Source organism: Leptonychotes weddellii, chromosome 6 (assembly GCF_054177405.1).
Source record: "Leptonychotes weddellii isolate Sample4059 chromosome 6, ASM5417740v2, whole genome shotgun sequence".
NCBI classification, from domain to species: domain Eukaryota; kingdom Metazoa; phylum Chordata; class Mammalia; order Carnivora; family Phocidae; genus Leptonychotes; species Leptonychotes weddellii.
The window spans coordinates 86925222-86942570 of NC_138374.1; the positions used below are offsets into that span (position 1 = coordinate 86925222).

At 41.4% G+C, this 17349-nt stretch overlaps 1 protein-coding gene across 1 annotated transcript; it reads left to right on the forward strand.

Annotated features, from left to right (window-relative positions):
* The first annotated feature begins 647 nt into the window (after positions 1-647).
* Positions 648-4117, forward strand: LOC102743023 (lymphotactin). Its single transcript, XM_006746588.3, has 3 exons — positions 648-840; positions 2801-2915; positions 3783-4117. The coding sequence occupies exons 1-3, from the start codon at positions 780-782 to the stop codon at positions 3943-3945; spliced, it is 339 nt and encodes a 112-aa protein (XP_006746651.1). The 5' UTR covers positions 648-779; the 3' UTR covers positions 3946-4117.
* The last annotated feature ends 13232 nt before the right edge of the window (positions 4118-17349 follow it).

The following is a 17349-nucleotide window of genomic DNA, read 5'->3' on the forward strand; positions in this document are numbered from 1 at the left end:
GCTCTATCTCAGGACCCTGGGATCATGACCTGAGCCAAAGGCAGACCCTTAACCAATTGAGCCACCCAGGTGCCCCTCAAAGGTTTTTAAAAGGTATATATTAAGTTGCAATAAACCAAACATGTGCATATAGACATGCTCCAAACACACTTACTTAACTGTTTCTTGGGTATGAGGGGGTGTAAAGAAATGGGAATCACTTGAATGAGGGTAGAGGGGAGAAATGAAAAGAAAAAGAGAGCTGGGAAGCTCAGATTGGCAGCAGCGTCCCTGTGCCCCCCTAAACAGTTGCTCTGGATGGTATCAGGGGCTCGTGAGCCACGGTGGTGGAATCCTCACATCACAGCTGATGTGACATGAGACAGATGGGGGAGCAGGACCACACTGACCACCTCACTCCATTTCCTTACACTGTCCCCGTGCTGGGTCATGGTACCGATGTGGCCTTGGGGCATGTCTGCAGTGGAAGATTTGAATTTCAGCTGGTGGCAGGAGATGAGACAACCACGTTCCTTTATGCACACATTTGGTTTCATTGACACGTTAACCACAGGAGCAGGGGCGAAGACCACAAGGTGTGGGGTTAGTATGAGCGGAGGCAAAGGAACTTTTTCTTAAAGAAAAAAGCATCTGTACTGCACAGACTTTCCACGATTCCACACCCACCCTGAAAGCCCCCATTCACCACAGGAAGTACGCTGACCACTGGAGGAATAAAGAGGCTTCTAAGAGCAGCCGTTCCTCACCTTCTCCTCGCATAGCTCAGCAAGACCTCAGCCATGAGACCTCTCCTCCTGGCCCTGCTTGGCATCTGCTTTCTCACTGAATTCATCGTGGAAGGTAAGTCGAAAGGTTCTGTATGAGAGAGGAACAGATATGCAGGCAGGCGGGTACATATTTGGGGTCTGACTCAGGTTTTGACTGGAGTAAACTGCTTTCTCCAGGGTAAGCCTCTGACTTCCCATGTGCAAAATAGGAATGATAACTTTGAGTTCAAGGGACTTTATAGATTCTGAAGATAGACAGAACTTGCTTACAATCTGGCTCCCACTTTTCATAATTGCGTCATTTGGGGTAAATTTCGCAACATCTGTGGACCTACGCTTACTTATAAGCTGAACATAATGACAGATACTCTCACCTGGGATTAAAATGGAAAAAAAAAACAACAAACCAAAAACAAACCTAACAATTTAGGAATACTTACCAGATTTCCTCACTAGTAATAATTTCTTGATTAATGTTAGCTGTAGAATGGTGGTGGTGATTATATGTGCCTTTGTAGCTTTTGCCTATTTAATATCAATCTTGATAAATTCTCAAAGATTTTGGAAATTTAGTCACAATGTGGGGATGAGTTGGAGGTTGTATATTCTGAAGAAAATCAATAATTTCTATTAGATCAATGCCTTATACACATTCAGATAAACCTGCAAGTTGTACCCAGATGAGACTTAGGTATACTAGGCATCACCTGACTGTTCTATACATATTTTCTTAAAGGATCATTTTTTTTCTCCAATTGGTTGAAGTTTACTTCTCCTTGTGGCTCTGGCAATAAAAGAGAATATCCTTCAAGTATAATTAATGTTTCAGTTAACTCTCCTTTCAACTGCCTAATTTGTAGACTTACTACTTAGAATAGGATATATGAATCTGATCATGGATCCCTAAGGGTGTCTATGAATAGAGGTGGCAAAGTCTGGAATTCCTTGAAATTGTGGGCAAAATAAATATTGATGTAACCAACAACTTTAAGGCTAGTTAATTAGGCCAAATATTGCAATGTGGCTGGCATTTTGCTGAGAAAATAGGTCTGCTGTTTGGTGGGAACCCAGGTATGGTTAGGGGCAGCGACCCTCTGTTGGAGACAGAGGAGGACTGCAGACACTTGGGTCACTTCCCAAGCTTCCTCCTTGAATGACCTCTATGAGTCCACTGGGGCTTAGCCTCTATGTACAACTGTGGGCAAAGCAATCTCTGCTCTGATTCAGCTCTGCAACAGGAGTGAACATGATGGTTTCAGTGATAACACTACTGAGAATAAGAAGGTTTGGGCGTTTTGAGTCTAGTAGGATTCTTTGAGTCTTGGGAGTCCATGTTAGGTACTTCTCAGAGAAAAATATTGTTTCCTAAGTAGTGAGAGAAATACAAGAAAAGATCTCTGTCTTTCACTGGGGTGAAAGACAGTTGAGCATTAAACATAAATTGGCAAGGATGGGGGGTAAAGAATGTGTGGACGACATACTGGGAATGCTGGAAAGGAGGGATGAAGAGGGGCGCAGCTAGCTGACAAACACCTTATATTTAGTTTCATGTTCAAAAAAAGCCTTCTGATATCAGCAACACCGTAGATCAAACTTGATCCTCATCAGCTGTTACTTTAGATGCTTTTTAGCTGAATATTTCCCTGAGAAGCAAATACCAGTCATTTTACCTGAGGAGAAAATCAGCACCTAGAAACCGTGATTAGATTCTACCAAACCTTTAATATTATTAACTCTCCCAAGTTATTTCCCCTTCTCCAATGTAAGATTGCTCTCTGAATTGAAGTTTAGAAATCCCCTTGTGTGGGGGGGTGGATTTCTGTTGAGGATGAACAGTTTATGAACTCCATCCTTTATATATCTTACACCTTAACATTTAAGATAACACATGTGCCTCTTCCCACATTTTAATGTTGCCTTCCCCAAATTACTCTTTATCACATCACTCTGTTATTTTAGTTATAGCACTGTAACATTTATACTATTTGAAATGATAATTTATTTTTGTTTGTCTTCTTGGTTTTCTTTACCAGGTGTGGGGAGTGAAGTCCTAGAAAAGAGCATCTGTGTAAGTTTAACGACCAAGAGACTACCAATTAAAAACATCAAGACCTACACCATCAAGGAGGGCTCCATGAAAGCTGTAATGTGAGTTTGTCTCCCCAAAAGCTGGGCTTGATGGGACAGAGTGTATAGAAATGCTGCCTTCCTCAGGAAGCTGGCATGGGGGAAGACCTCAAGTGAACCAATAGCCCCTTTGTTTTTCCAATTAACCATGTCTTTATGTAGCACCAAATAGCAATTATTGAAAAAATTTGACAGTCAAATAAAGAATATCATCCTCTTTTCTGATTTAGTTTAGCAGGAGAATCTGACTGGGAAATGGATTAATATTGTGCTCAGTTTTGAGGGTTAGGTTTAGAGATGGCTGGTGTGGCTCAGGATTTGACCATATAACCACACTGGTATAGGATGCTTCTCAACCCATCCCTTCTCTTTCCTTATGGTGTGCTAGAGTAAAGTAGAGTGCCATGTTTTATCAGTTACCATATCTTAAGGAAATATGTGAAAAACTAGCTACATAGTACCATTCTCTTTCCAGGATCTCATTTTCAGAATAGTGGCTCTTCCCAACACATAATTGCAATTTTACCCAAAGAGATTAAATAAAGAAATCACCTCTGTCCAGGAAACAAGATGAGTGTGTTTAGATGTGAAAAGGAAGATATATGTAATAATTGAACTAGATGACCTCAAATGTCCATTGTAGTCACAACATTTGGTAGCTTGGATGGAAAAAGGAGTCTGAGAATTATGATGAATAAAGGAGCTAGGTATTACCTGGATGTATTTCTCTTTTGTGTTAAAATAGATGGCAGGAGAAAGGTTTTCATTTATGGTGTCAAGGTTTTGAGAATAATTTCTGCACATAACCTCTTATATCTGGTCTGATCTTAACTCCTGGTTCCAAGGCTGTGAGGACGTGACTAACTCTATCTTTTCCTTGATTTGCAGATTTATTACCAGACGTGGCTTTAAAGTCTGTGCTGATCCACAAGTTGACTGGGTGAAAAAGGCAGTAGAAATTGTGGACACGTCTGCCAGAAGAAACATGAAACAGACCAAGCCTACAGGAGCCCAACATTCCACCAATACAGCTGTGACCCTGACTGCATAGTGGTCTTCTGGCCCCTCGTTTCCTCACTAGCCAGCCAGCTCATTTCCCTTTATAAACTCCTGGACTAATTAGATTATATTCACTTTTTATAAAAGTGCTGCATGAGCCAACTTATTTTCTTGTATTTTTATTTTTTATGTCTTTCATATTCATTTAGATGTTTTAATTAATAAATATTTATTACTGAGAATAATCTCAAAGTCTATTTATTGCATATTGGGAAAGATAATATATCATTTATGCTCTGTCTCTGTCCTAACTGTCCCTCCCATTGACGGTATTCATGATGGGAGAGATTTTGGCCAGTGTTTATCAGAGATGAAAGCTATAGTCATCATTCTTAGGTTCCAGCTTGCAAGTGACAATTGTGACAATGTGACAAGTGACAATTGTGACAACGGCAACAATTTAAGAACTATTTCAACCTGTCTTCATAATAGAGTTCTATTTATGAAATAGGGGAGAAAATAAGCCAACTGTCATTGCATTTCCATTCTGAGGGTCCACTTCTCAAAAATGGCTTCACTCATGTTTGATCTCTAGCAGATTCTCTTACCTCTCTGTGTTTCTTTTGGTTTCCTATGAAAGGACACAAACAAAGGGCTTGTCAGTTCTTTCATTTGTCAAGGTAGCAAAGGTTAGACTTTTGGTGAAAAGATATTTTATTCAAATAACAGTCATTGCTCTTTGAAATGGGCAATGACCTTGCTGTCTTCCCGTGTTGTCTGTAATTGTCACTACTTTATCATACTAGGCATGCCTGGCTGTCAGTAAGCTTTTAAATACCTCAAACACTGGCAACCTGGAACATTTCTTGAATGTGATCACAACTTGCAGTAAAGTTTTAATTAAATGTTCATCTAGGCATTCGCAATATCCCAGACTCATGCTCTGCTATATTTTCGTTAAATTGCCAATTTGATTCATGTTTATGCCTATATACTATCCACGTAGCCCATGATGCATACATCCAGTTCTTTGTGACTCTAACTAGTAAGAACTAACTGTGCCTTGATCATTTCAAGGGAAAAGGGAATACTTACTACTATCTAGTCCTCAGGGGGCACTCAGCAATATCAAATGCTTTCAGAGATTAACTGAGGGCAGCTGGTTGGAATCTGCTCACTTCTAGTCATCCAGCTAGTGAGCCAGAGTGGGCTCCATTAGAAAGTCGCTTCCTAGCAAAAGGTGGGCCCATCTATCCTTTCCCGCTTCTATTTGCCCACAATAATTTTCAAAGCTGACTTAAAGAAACAAGGACTAAGAAAAAAATACTTGCTTTATGAGGGGTGACACATGGCAAAGTCATAGAAGAGGAACGGAATGGATTCTTGATTGAGGTGTGTATTTGATTTCCCAAATGTGTCCCAGACCCTAGAGGTTTCCATGATATAATAATAATATGACAAATGGAAGAATATGGGTATGCACATCTTGTTAACTTACCACATTATTGAAGGTGGTGCTGTATGATGTCAAGGGATTTCAGCCAAGTAGTGTACATAACTTGTAACTAATTGACTGGATGTTTTGAATTCATTTGTGTAGGACCTGAGTTTTCTAACTATACTCTGGTGGTTTATTGGATTTTAATTCAATTCAATTCAAAGAAATAATGTAAGAAGAAGAGATCTCAGAATATTATTTTCTTTTTTTAGGGGCTGCGACCACTATTTGTGCTCCTATGACATCTTGTACTTACCTTTAACCAAAAATTTATCAATTTGTACTGAAATTGCTCATTTGTCTCTCTGTGTCTCCCCACCCCCCTCCCGCCATCCCCACAATTAGACTGGAAGCTGCTTGTATGTATTATTCAGAGCTTAGGATAGAACTTTAGGGCGTCAGTTAATATTTGTTGGATGGATGGGGGGAAGAACACATGTTAGCTTATTTCCTTCATTCTATGTCTACTCTTTTATAGTTCTAAAATTATATTTAACTCAAAATAAACTTTTATTTTATTTATTTTTTTTTAGACAAATTTTTTTAAATTTTTTATTTATTTATTTGACAGAGAGAGAGATAGCGAGAGCAGGAACACAAGCAGGGGGAGGGGGAGAGGGAGAAGCAGGCTTCCTGCCGAGCAAGGAGCCCGATGTGGGACTCGATCCCAGAACCCTGGGATCATGACCTGAGCCGAAGGCAGACGCTTAACGACTGAGCCACCCAGGCGCCCTCAAAATAAACTTTTAAAAAAGATTTTATTTATTTATTTGATGGAGGGGGGAGAGAGGAAGGGAGGGAGAGAGGAGAGAGAAAACACAAGCAAGGGAAGCGGGAGAGGGAGAAGCAGGCTCCCCACTGAGCAAGGAGCCTGATGTGGGACTTGATCCCAGGACCCTGGGGTCATGACCTGAGCTGAAGGCAGATGCTTAGCTGACTGAGCCACCCAGGAGCCCTCAAAATAAACTTTTTTTTTTTTTAAACGATGTTCAGTTCAGCAAACATTTTGGGGTACTTTCTTTAGGGCAAGCACTGTGTTAAGCTCAGGATATATCAAGATAAGTAAAACAGTATTTCTGCCCTCGGGAACTCACAGTCTAGTGGATGAAACTATGATGTAAGCAAACCAACTGCAGTACAGGGCTTAAAACAGGAAATAATATAAGCATGTTCAAGAAACAGAGATAACATGGAGAAGGGAATGATTATCTTGGGAATGTACTCTCAAAGGATTTCTGATTTTATATAAAATTATGAATTATTATTATTCATAAAAAATGCCGGGAAGATGCACCTTTAGTTGGTTTGAAGAAAGATGTTGTTACATGTTTTTCTCTGCACTAGGAAATTCCTCACTGTGATTATAATATTTGTATAGTATTTTATGCTTTTCTAGGTATCTGATGTAACAACACAGTGAGTCTAAAACTGTCACTATAATTTAATTGGTGAGAAAATGAGCCACACAGAGATTGAATGTCTTGGCTAAGAGCACAGAGTTACTGAGAAACTGAGCCTAATCTCAGACATCGACTTTCCATGCTATCCCAGCCTCATGAAGGAGAGTGGGGTGCAGGAGTCCCCCTAGCATGGAGGTAAAATAGGAGTTCTCAGAGCATGGCCACATCATCCCATAAGTCTCAGAATTTTTAAGGTAACTTAGAAGTATTTGAAGACCATAACAAGCACATCCCATTTGATTTTTTCCTATGCAATTATTTTAAACATGTTTTAAATTTATCAAAATAACACATGAATGTAGTCAAAAGTTTAAATAGTACAGAAGGACCACTAAGGAAACCCACAGTCTCCTGCCCTGTTCTTTCTCTTTTTTAATCTTCTTCTTCATAGACAACTGCTTTTCACTCTTTTAGCTGATGATCGTCCTCATAGTCACCTTCAAATCACCAAGAGTTGCACGCCACTATTTCCTGGGTTGTCAATTTTGGACATGATCTGTGGCTGCCTGTATGAAACGTTAGGACCTAGCTCACTTAGTCCCAACCTTCTGCCATTGTCTCCATAGGATTATGTTGATATTTCCAGTTAGTTATGTTGATAGCTTTAAGTAATATACGTATTCTTTTTTTTTTCAAAGATTTTATTTATTTATTTGAGAGAGAATGAGAGACAGAGAGCACGAGAGGGAAGAGGGCAGAGGGAGAAGCAGACCCCCCGCTGAGCAGGGAGCCCGATGCGGGACTCGATCCCGGGACTCCAGGATCATGACCTGAGCCGAAGGCAGTCGCTTAACCAACTGAGCCACCCAGGCGCCCAGTAATATACGTATTCTTTATTTCTTGCCCTGTCAACTATGGACAGCATTTCATGACTTTGCATTTGCAATACTGTTCTGTTTTCTATAGCAAATACTTAAATAGTTTTTACTCTGTCACCAGCACTAGTTTATTGCTTTACAAATGTTAAGACATTTATCACATAACTGACCTCAATTAAAGACAAAACAACTAGCACATGAAAACTGTGAGGGTATAGCTCAGATGTAAACCCCTGGAGGTGTGGTCCAAGTTCAGGCTGTTGACGGCTATGTCACGCTAAATTCCTCTCTTCAGAAGCCAGTCCCCTGAAGACCAAACCACACATAAAGAACCCATGAAGAGAGTAGCAGGCCTACATAATATCTTCGTCTAGCCAATTAATTAATTAGTTCATTCAGTAAGCATTTATTGAGGGTCTACTCTGTGCCAGAAACTGAGGTGCGGCAGTGAGCAGAACAAAGTTCCTGCTCTCACCAAGCTTACCTTGCGATAAAATGTGCCCTATCTCTTTCTCCAGGATTCTTCCATCAACTCAATCAACAGATGTTTATGGTGCCTAACGCACGCAGTCTGGACGCTTTGCTGGGCTCTGGGATGCAGTGCGGAAACCGGACACAGTCTTTACCTGCGGGAAGCTTACCCGGCTAAGCAGACAAGTTCACCACAATGTCACCCGGGCGCTGACAGGGAGACCAGAGAGCGCGCTATGGACGCGCAGGCGCAAACTTGCCCAGGCTTCAGCCTGCGGAGGGGGGCAGGACCAGCTCGAAAGTAGCCTTCAGCCTGAAACCGAGGGATAAGCCAGTTATCCAGGGGGTTTCAGTGCATTCCAGGCAAAAAGAACAGCAGCCGTGAAAATTCCTGCAGGCCAGAGAGATGGGTTAAGGAAATGCGCATGGTTTCTTACGACTGGCCAACCGAGGGACAAAGTGAAGGTTAGAGAATAATGGGGGTGAGGACAAAAGTGAGGGAGAGAGATGGAGAATTTCCCCAGGGCTTCGCCAGCTAGAGCAGGAGTGTGCACTTCATGTTACAGGCTGTGGGAAATGACACTGCTTGCCAGGTGCAAAGTGAAGTGCAGAGAATGAGATGGGGGCTGGGAAGCCAACTGGGAGCGGGCTCTGGACCTGGTGACTTTTGAACTTGGCCTGGCATGGTGTGACACATTTTCACTTTTCCTCTCGGGCCTTTTCTGCTTAGCCAGCGTGCGCATCAGCGATGCTTGATTGCCCGACTCTGGTGGGTGGCTCAGTGACATGCCAAATGCCTCAGGCCAGCTGCTTCGTTCCAGATTCCTTGGCTGGGCGGAGCCAGGGCTGGGATGGGAAAAAACCGCATTTGCAGAATCACCTTATTATTTGCATTATTTATTGGCTAAGGCTGGATCGGTGGGACCAAGAGGAAGGAGGAGGCAGGGCTGGGAAGCAATAAACTTGATATTACTGGGGTTTTAGAGATCCACAGACCAAGCTTTTTCTGATTTATTTGGTTTCCTGCGTATTTGTTGAGCACTTGGCAGAGTACAAGGGACACAGGATCTAGTCCGCTGTTACGGAGCCCATGATCTAGTCCGCTGTTACGGAGCCCATGATCTGGTGGGGAGAAAGTGCAGTCCCCAAAGCCATTCCAACTTGGATATTCCTGACAGTGCAGCTCAGGGCTCCTCTCCTCTCAGAGAGCTTTGTGATGTCCCGAGCCTGGGTGACGGCCCTCTCATGTGCCCACTCAGCCCCTGGGCTTAGCTCTATTGTGGCTCATTTCACTCTGAAATACCAATTACTTTTCTTTGTTTCTTGTCTTACTTCGTACATAGTCAGGGTAGGGACTGTGAATTTGATCCCTCTGTATCTAGTGCCTGGCATAATGCCTGGGACATCACAGGCTTCCAGTAAGTTTTTGTGGAATATATACGACATTATGTGAATCTACTCCAGCAGTTATCATAAAAAGCTATAGGCATGCAGAAGAGAGAATAGTTAAAAGTGCCCTGGGGAAGTTCAGAAAAGCTCTTCAGAAGAGGTAATATAAAAATTGTGCCTTTAAACCTGAGAAGGAGCTCTCCAGGAAGAGAAGTTAGAGGTGGGTGTTCCTGCTGGGGAGGGGGGGTGGCACATGAATGGAGGCACGTTGAGGGACACTGCTTATTTTGGGGATGTCTATGGTGTAGACTCAGGGGTCACAGAGGCCAGGTAGCTGAGGCTAAACTGAAAAGCCCCGAGTGCCCTGGAAAAGGATAGGAGTTTAAATGGAACACCCCTGGGGCAGCGTGATCAGATCTAGGTTGGGAATACTAACTTGAGGGAGTAATAAAATGGTTGGGGGTGGAGGGGATAGTGAGGTGACCACTGCATCAGGCCAGGCTGGAGGAGGTGGTGGCTTGGATGAGGTCCTTGAAGTGGGAATAGGAGCGAGGGGTCTGGGGCAGGACCGGAATGGCTTGGTTAGCAACGGGTGTGTGGGCTGAACCAGTTGGAGGAAGCGAGGCTGCTCTGAGGCTTCCAGTTTGGAAGACTGGTTAAGAAAGACCACAACAGATTGGTAAGATTTTAGTCTAATTTCTGGTGTGGTTACTAATAGATCCTGAAAAACAAAACAGTACAACAACAACAACAACAACAAAACAGTACCAAGGAGAAGGGGATGAGGAGAAGGATGAGACCTGGAAGAGTAAAAAGACTCTATCAGCCTTAATGCTCAAGTCATTCAGACAAAAGCCCAAACTGCATTTTTATTCCTTTTTGACAGATAATCTCTTTATAAGGATGAGGTAAAAATAACACTGAATATCTGTGAAATTCTCTGTGCCCCTTGGGGAAACAAAGGTATACATAAATGGAATACAGTATCTGCTGGGTGAGTCACCAGTGTTATTTTAAGAGAGATTTGTCACACGGCAGTGGGAGGCAAAGAGGAGCAGAGAGATGAATCCGTAATGAGAGAAGGAGAGAAAAGAGGTACAAGAAAAGGTTCTGAGTGGGAATTGGGAGTGACTGTGAGGCGGTGTTTGAGGACAGAGGGTGAGGGAAGAGGCTGAAGGGACGTTTCTTTTTTCCTTCTTTGGGAGGAACTAGTAAAAAATTGGGACAGACTGCTGAGGGGTGGAAGGACAGAGGAGTGAGCTGGAACCTCAGCCGAGAAATAGTTGCCCTTCCCCTGCCTTCCAAAAGTAATTTCAGGCAAATCCAAGTGATGCATGTTGATTTCTGTCACACCGTTTGCCTGAAGTAGTTGCTAAGGCTGTATGATCTGCTTCCTCCCCAAACTTGTGATTTATTTCATCAAGGTGGAATGCTGAATGAGATATTTGGGAGGCAGTTTCACATTCTAGAGTAAGGAAACAAAAGACACATGGCCAGACTGAGATGGTCTTAATCAGAACCACCAGACCCTGTGTGAGGGACGACTGGACTCCATTTCCCTGAAGACTGGATGGGGGAGGGGAGTGTTGGCAGACCAACCCATCATAAGCACTGGGGGAAAGACAGGAGTGAGGGTCTTCGTGTGATCTCTCCCCCACATCCTCACTCTCCTGGGTAGATACTAGCGTGGTGGTTAGGAGTCTTAGCTCTGCCTGGATTTGTATCATGGCTTTACCACTTACTATATAGGTGAGCAAGGGAAAATTTCTCAATTCCTCTGTGCCTTAGGCTGTCTCATTCATAAAATTGGAATAATAGTGCTGAAGATTATTGTGAGGGTTAAAGCAGTTAAAACAGGGCTTGGCATAAAGTGAAGGCTCAATAAATGTTAGCTTTTATTATTCCTAGTGGGTAGGGTGGGAAAGGATGTGGTAAAATGGAGGGTAGATGGAAAAGGAATAGATACACTGAGGATGGACAAGATTTCCCGGAAGCTGACATTTACTGGTTGAGACCTCTGTCTCCATCATTTAGGCAAAACTGGATTTAATTTTCTATTTTTTCTCAATAATTGCATCTAACTTATCAAATCATAGTGTGTTCTATGGAGTACTTGTACCAGGAGAGTCTTCATTTAAAAAAAAAAGAAAAGACTATGGTCAAATGCATTTAGGAAACGATCATCCATCCCCCTTCCTCTTGGAGAATCATGGCGACAGCTTGTCCAAGTCTCTGAGAAATGCTGTGAAAGGGACAACCAGTAAACCTCACTTATCTCGCTGTGTCCTCAAGTTAACCTGAATACAAAACTCCTTTCCATATACTATTTATTAACATCCCAGGAACACCTACTGAACATAAATTCTTCAAAACGTTGGAGACCAAAAACCTACTCAGATCCATAATCTTGGAAGAACAAATCTACAATCCTTTAACAGCATCACCATGACCAGAAAGAGGAATCTACTCCAGGTCAGCTCACTTCTTGTCTCTGTAACTTGGTGGAGCCTAGAGTGTCACTTTGGAAATGTCTGTTATTCTGGATTGTGTGTGTGTGTGTGGGTGTGTGTGTGTGGGTGAGCGTGCGCATGTGAAGTGTTCACAGAGTCTTTGGCTTCTTTATGTTGTAATTAACCAGGTACTGCCTAAAGCATCTACTTACCAGCCCTGGTTGAATATCTACCATGAATGAGATGTCATGCTAAGTATTTTGGGGCCAAAAGGGAATACTTGAAGGATTCTGAACTTTCCTTTTTCAGTGGCTTTGTGGGTGCCCTTCATTATGCCTGGAGTGTGACACTTTGCCTCCGCTTTCCTCCTTCTCCAATCATTAGTGTCCATCTTAGATGCCACCTCCTCTAAGGAACCTCTCCTGTTCTTCCAGTTGGATCTCATTTGTGGCTTCTCTAAACCTCTGGCCTTTTCTTACACCATTCATTTTACTCTGCTTCAAATTGTAGATATTTGTGAAGTTTTTATCCCTCAAAAAATTGGAAGTTGTTGGCAGCAGGGACTGCATCTCATTCAACTCTGTATTTCTTGTAGTACCAACAACAGGGCTCTCCCATAGTCTGTGCTCAACATGCAGTTGCTGAATTGGAACTGTTAAAAGGAACATAAGGTATGGTCCATGTCCCTTGAGTTGTTCAGATCACATTTGTGGAGATAATACCTACACGGGAGGATATAATGACGACAGAAGGTAGAGGTGACTGGTCATCGCTTAGTTAATGGAATGGACTGACTCTGCTCCAGTTGATTGGTTGTGGCTGCCTGACTTTCTGTATTTGATGAGATCTTGAGGCTACTTCTTGGCTAGTGGGAAGAGTGCTGTGGTCAGTTATTGGTGTCTTCCTTGTATTATGAGCTCACTGGTGGCATGCATTCAGATTATGTGGTGATACTGGTATGGTCAACAGTGCATGGGGCTGAGAAGCAGATTACTATGGGCTGTTGGGGTTGGTTACAGAAAGCTTGTGCCATGGATAAAGATATTTCAACCGGACCATAGAAGAGGAGTAGGTTTTAAAAACCACTGGGGAGAAGTGATATAAGATAAAAGGTGTGGTGGGGTAAAAAATCAAGATATTTTTGTGGAGTATTTCATTACTTTGCCTCTTCTAGTAGACTATAAATGTTCTGAAGTCAAGGTCCATTTTTGCTCTACTCATGACTATATAGCAATGTCTGGCCAAGTGCCTGGCACAACGCAAATACTCAGCAGATATATGCTAAATGATCAGCGAGTATGGCCAGGACACTTAAGATGATAAGTAGGATGAATGCAAATGTATCTTAGGAAGGTTTCTTGAGCCTGAAGAATTAACTTTATCTTGCAGTCATTTTGAAGAATTGATCTTATTTAGGGGACAACTTGAGTTCCATGGAGATGTCAGTGGCATCTGAGTGCTATATCACACAGCTGAATTAAGGTAATTCATTTAGATCCATTTCCCATTATTGACCTCATCACAGCATCACACACCTGTACCCGCACCAGTAGGAAACATAAGTCTCAACAAAGCGTGGATGTCCAAACACATTTCTGGGGCTGTTCAGCTGAGGTGGAATCTCCTGGGTGTCTCCTGTTCCCAGGGATAGAGCACTCTCTCCTGTCACAGAAAAACAGGCCATTTGTGAGTTGGGCTGCTAAGCCAGGACACACAGGCATGAGCAGAGAAACCTGCAGCATGAATCCTCTCCTCTGCTCTCATGGTTGGCAACTCACTTTGGGAAGAAGATTCATTTCACTCCTCAGGACAATTCCATGAAAGAGCTGTGCTATTAGACTTCCATGCATGCATGTCCACATCAAAATGGGTTGAGAGAAAAAGTGGATATTTATACATCCATGTAATTAACTTTCCACCTGGGCAAAATATAGGCCCTCATGTTTAGTTTTCATTGTAAACAGAAGAGGCAAATAATATTAGTGTAGTGTCATGATTGTTTTAATCACTTTTGTGATTATTTTTCTGCCTTGATTGGAATTCTCTAACTTGCTATCTCATCACAGTGTTAAAATTTTGTCACGTGTTTGGAAGAAGTTGTCTTGGGCTTCAAGGAATCACAATTACTTAAATGTTTCGATGGACAACAGCAGAGGAATCTAATGGTAAGGTGGGCTATACCTTATTGAGACTGACAATCCTTTCACATTTGTCCAAGAAACTGCTCTGTGTATGTTTTGATTAACACTTATATTTACATGATTTACTCTGAAAATACTAAAATTTTATATTCCATGTAATAGATTTGTAATGTTTAGTAAAAAATACGTTGGGAATGAACATTAGATTCTAGAGTGAGTTGTTTAATGTGGCTGGAGTTGTTTCTTGATCTGATAGTGGTTATACCAGTGTGTTTAGTTCATGAACATTCTCTTAGCTGTTAACTTACATATATTTTTTGATATGTGTGTTATAGGTCAATAAAAAATTGAAAGAAGTCATCATTTAGTTCCTTCTTTTTCATATATTTAAGGCTGGAATTCATTAAGAATCCACAAGAGTTAAATTTGACAAAATGTAGAGGTAGCAAATTGTTTTAATGGTGGAAGGTTTAAGGACACTAGAAGTGGGAGAAGGTAGCTTACTTCTCATCACATTCACCTTAAACAATTAATTTCATGGAGTTGATATAACATTAATCATAATCACCAGTGTGATTCTAATAATCAAGAGCATCATAGCTAAAGATGAAAGATTAAGGGTTTGGAAATCATTTTCCTCCTAACCAATGAAGTGTTTCTCCATCTATCTTGTCAAAAGCAAGACCAACAGGCAGAGAAAAATTGCATAAAAATGAAAAGATCCCAGGACACCGTTGATGTATACCCTTGGCATATTATCTTGATGCCTTGAAAGTAAGAAACAATTTCAAATGCCTCTGTTTACAAATGTCCTTTTTAGAACATTTTTACTTGCATTAATTCACTGAAGCTTCAGAGCAAAAGACGGATGAGATAGGGTAGGAAGGTGGGAATTGTAATGTTTCAAATGAGGAAAAAGAGAAATAAGATCTTACGCTAGGCTGCACAATCTAGGTAACTACACAGCCAGAGCTTCTGACTCTGGTCCAGTTCTGTCTTCTGTGTTCTTTGAGTATTCTGCACTAAATATTTATTATATAAATGTGAATAAAGGTTGTCCAACAAAAAGCACCCACAACCCTTTATTCAGTGTCCATTCCCTATGAAGTGGAGTGCTGGGAGGGGAAGAATCCATAAGTCCTTTCTAATTAATTGCATCTCTCCCTCCAGACAGGTCCTTTGTTTTCTCAAGTTTGATGGGGTGAGTTTTTTTTTTTTTAATAACTACAAGCAAAACTGCAGTAACTCTTGCATTAATATTCTCTCTTAAGACACTGGTAAACACTCCGTGTTCAAAGCTCTGATAACCTGAATATGGTACAGAAGTCCATGTTTAATGATGGGAGGCAAGTCATCCTTAATTAGCACAGCTAAACCAAGGGCCTGTGAATAGATGGGTCAATCTACAAGGATCGTGTGAAGGTATAATGATTTCTAACTCTAGCTACTACCAAATAAACATGATGTATTGCTTCATGCACAAATATATAGTGGTTTTATTATCCTATGTTGAAAAAGGATGCATGAGTGATTTCAGGGTTTGGTTCAAGAGCCTTCACAGCAGATCTTGGGAGAGGAACTTTAGAGATTGCATAGGAATTTACTGCAAGGAATTTAAAACTATTTTGTAAAGATACCTGCAGATTTTGGATGAAAAAGCTTATCTCCTTTTTACTGCTACCCCGTGTTGGTGTACAATGGCAAGCCTGGAATTCTAATCAGCTTTTTTCCTCTTGGGACATGATGGTGTTAAGATGCATTTTTTTAAACCATCAGGTTCAGTTTGTGCTGAGCCCCAAACTGGAGTTGGGATTGGTTGGCTGCAGGGTACTAACTTTCACTTCTAGTGGTAACCATGGTGATGACTCTCAGCCCAGGTTACATGGCAAATTCCTCTCCTTCACCTCCTGGAACTCTGGAGAGAAGACTGGGGAGCATATTCTTGCTTGTCTTTCTGAGTAATGGGTGGGCTTTTTGGAGGAAGTGCTGTCTTCTATATAGCACCATCTCCACATTCAGAACTTACAAAGGGTTGGACACACCGTGGGGGCTTGGAGGAGAAGTGGATCATGCTCCCATTACTCAAGGTGCCATCTTTCCTTTCTGCTCCTTTCTTTTCTCCCTGGCCATTAATTAATATGCTCAGAGCATTCTGGTTTCATTACCGTGTCCACAAGTACATCTGTATATTTGGAATATTTCTAAGACATAAAGGAAGAGATAGAAGGAAGAAAACTGCAAAAACAGAGTCTCTTGACATTGAGACGAGCTTAGACATAAATATTTTATTCTTTCCTTGATTACATTACTTTTGAGCAAAAAAAAAAAACAATTTAAAAAGGTATCACTATCCTCTGATTACACTAATAAATCACATGGATTGCTATAAAGCTGTGTAATGTATTATGCTCTGGAGGAAGGAAATTTCTGTGATAAGTTGGTGTCATCTATCTTACATATTCTTGCCCTACTAATCTTGATGTTAGATTGGATTTATGTAAGTGCTTGGAATTTCTAATTTTTCTGAAATGTGTTTATTTCAAATTTTAGGATAAGAACGTTGACTTTTTTTACAGGCTGGAGCAAATGTGAGAAAGCCAAGATTTCACAGCTACATTTCTTATTTTTGTATAGCTCTTGCTGATGTATACGGACTCAAAGAATTCAAAATTATTAAGGTCATTAACTCTGATTTAAGAGGAACAGATTAAATAAAACTTTGTTCAGTGGGATCCAATTTAATTGTTTTTCTTGGGAGTCTGTACGATGACTCCACGGCACTGGAGTCAGACAGCCCTGGTCTCAAATTCCAGCTTGCATAATCATTGGCTGCGTGACTTTTACTAAACTGCTAAACCTCTGTGAGCCTCATTGCCTTCCCCTATAAACAAAATGACCCAACTTACATGTTGATTGTGGGAATCAAATGAGGTAAATTGATGAACATAACAGACAATAGGCAAGGTCCCTGTCCTCATGGAATTTCCTTTCTAGGCGGGGAGGACCACACACACACACACACACACACACACACACACACACACGCACACACATGCACACCCCAATTGAAATGTGTCAGGAAGTAATGAGTACTATAAAGCAAAATAAAGCAGGGTGAAAGGATAGGGATGAGATGGTGGGGGAGGTGAGTAAAGAGTGGTGCTCTTCTTTAAATAGTGTGGTCAGGGATGTCTTCTTTGATAAAATCTAGGAGTTCTGAATGAAATGA

Bases quoted from the DNA above. Each gene is read 5' to 3' on its own strand.
- LOC102743023 (XM_006746588.3), top strand. From the start codon at position 780: ATGAGACCTCTCCTCCTGGCCCTGCTTGGCATCTGCTTTCTCACTGAA. The intron at 841-2,800 runs GTAAGTCGAAAG...TTTCTTTACCAG, and splicing joins CACTGAATTCATCGTGGAAG to GTGTGGGGAGTGAAGTCCTA. The intron at 2,916-3,782 runs GTGAGTTTGTCT...CTTGATTTGCAG, and splicing joins GGCTCCATGAAAGCTGTAAT to ATTTATTACCAGACGTGGCT.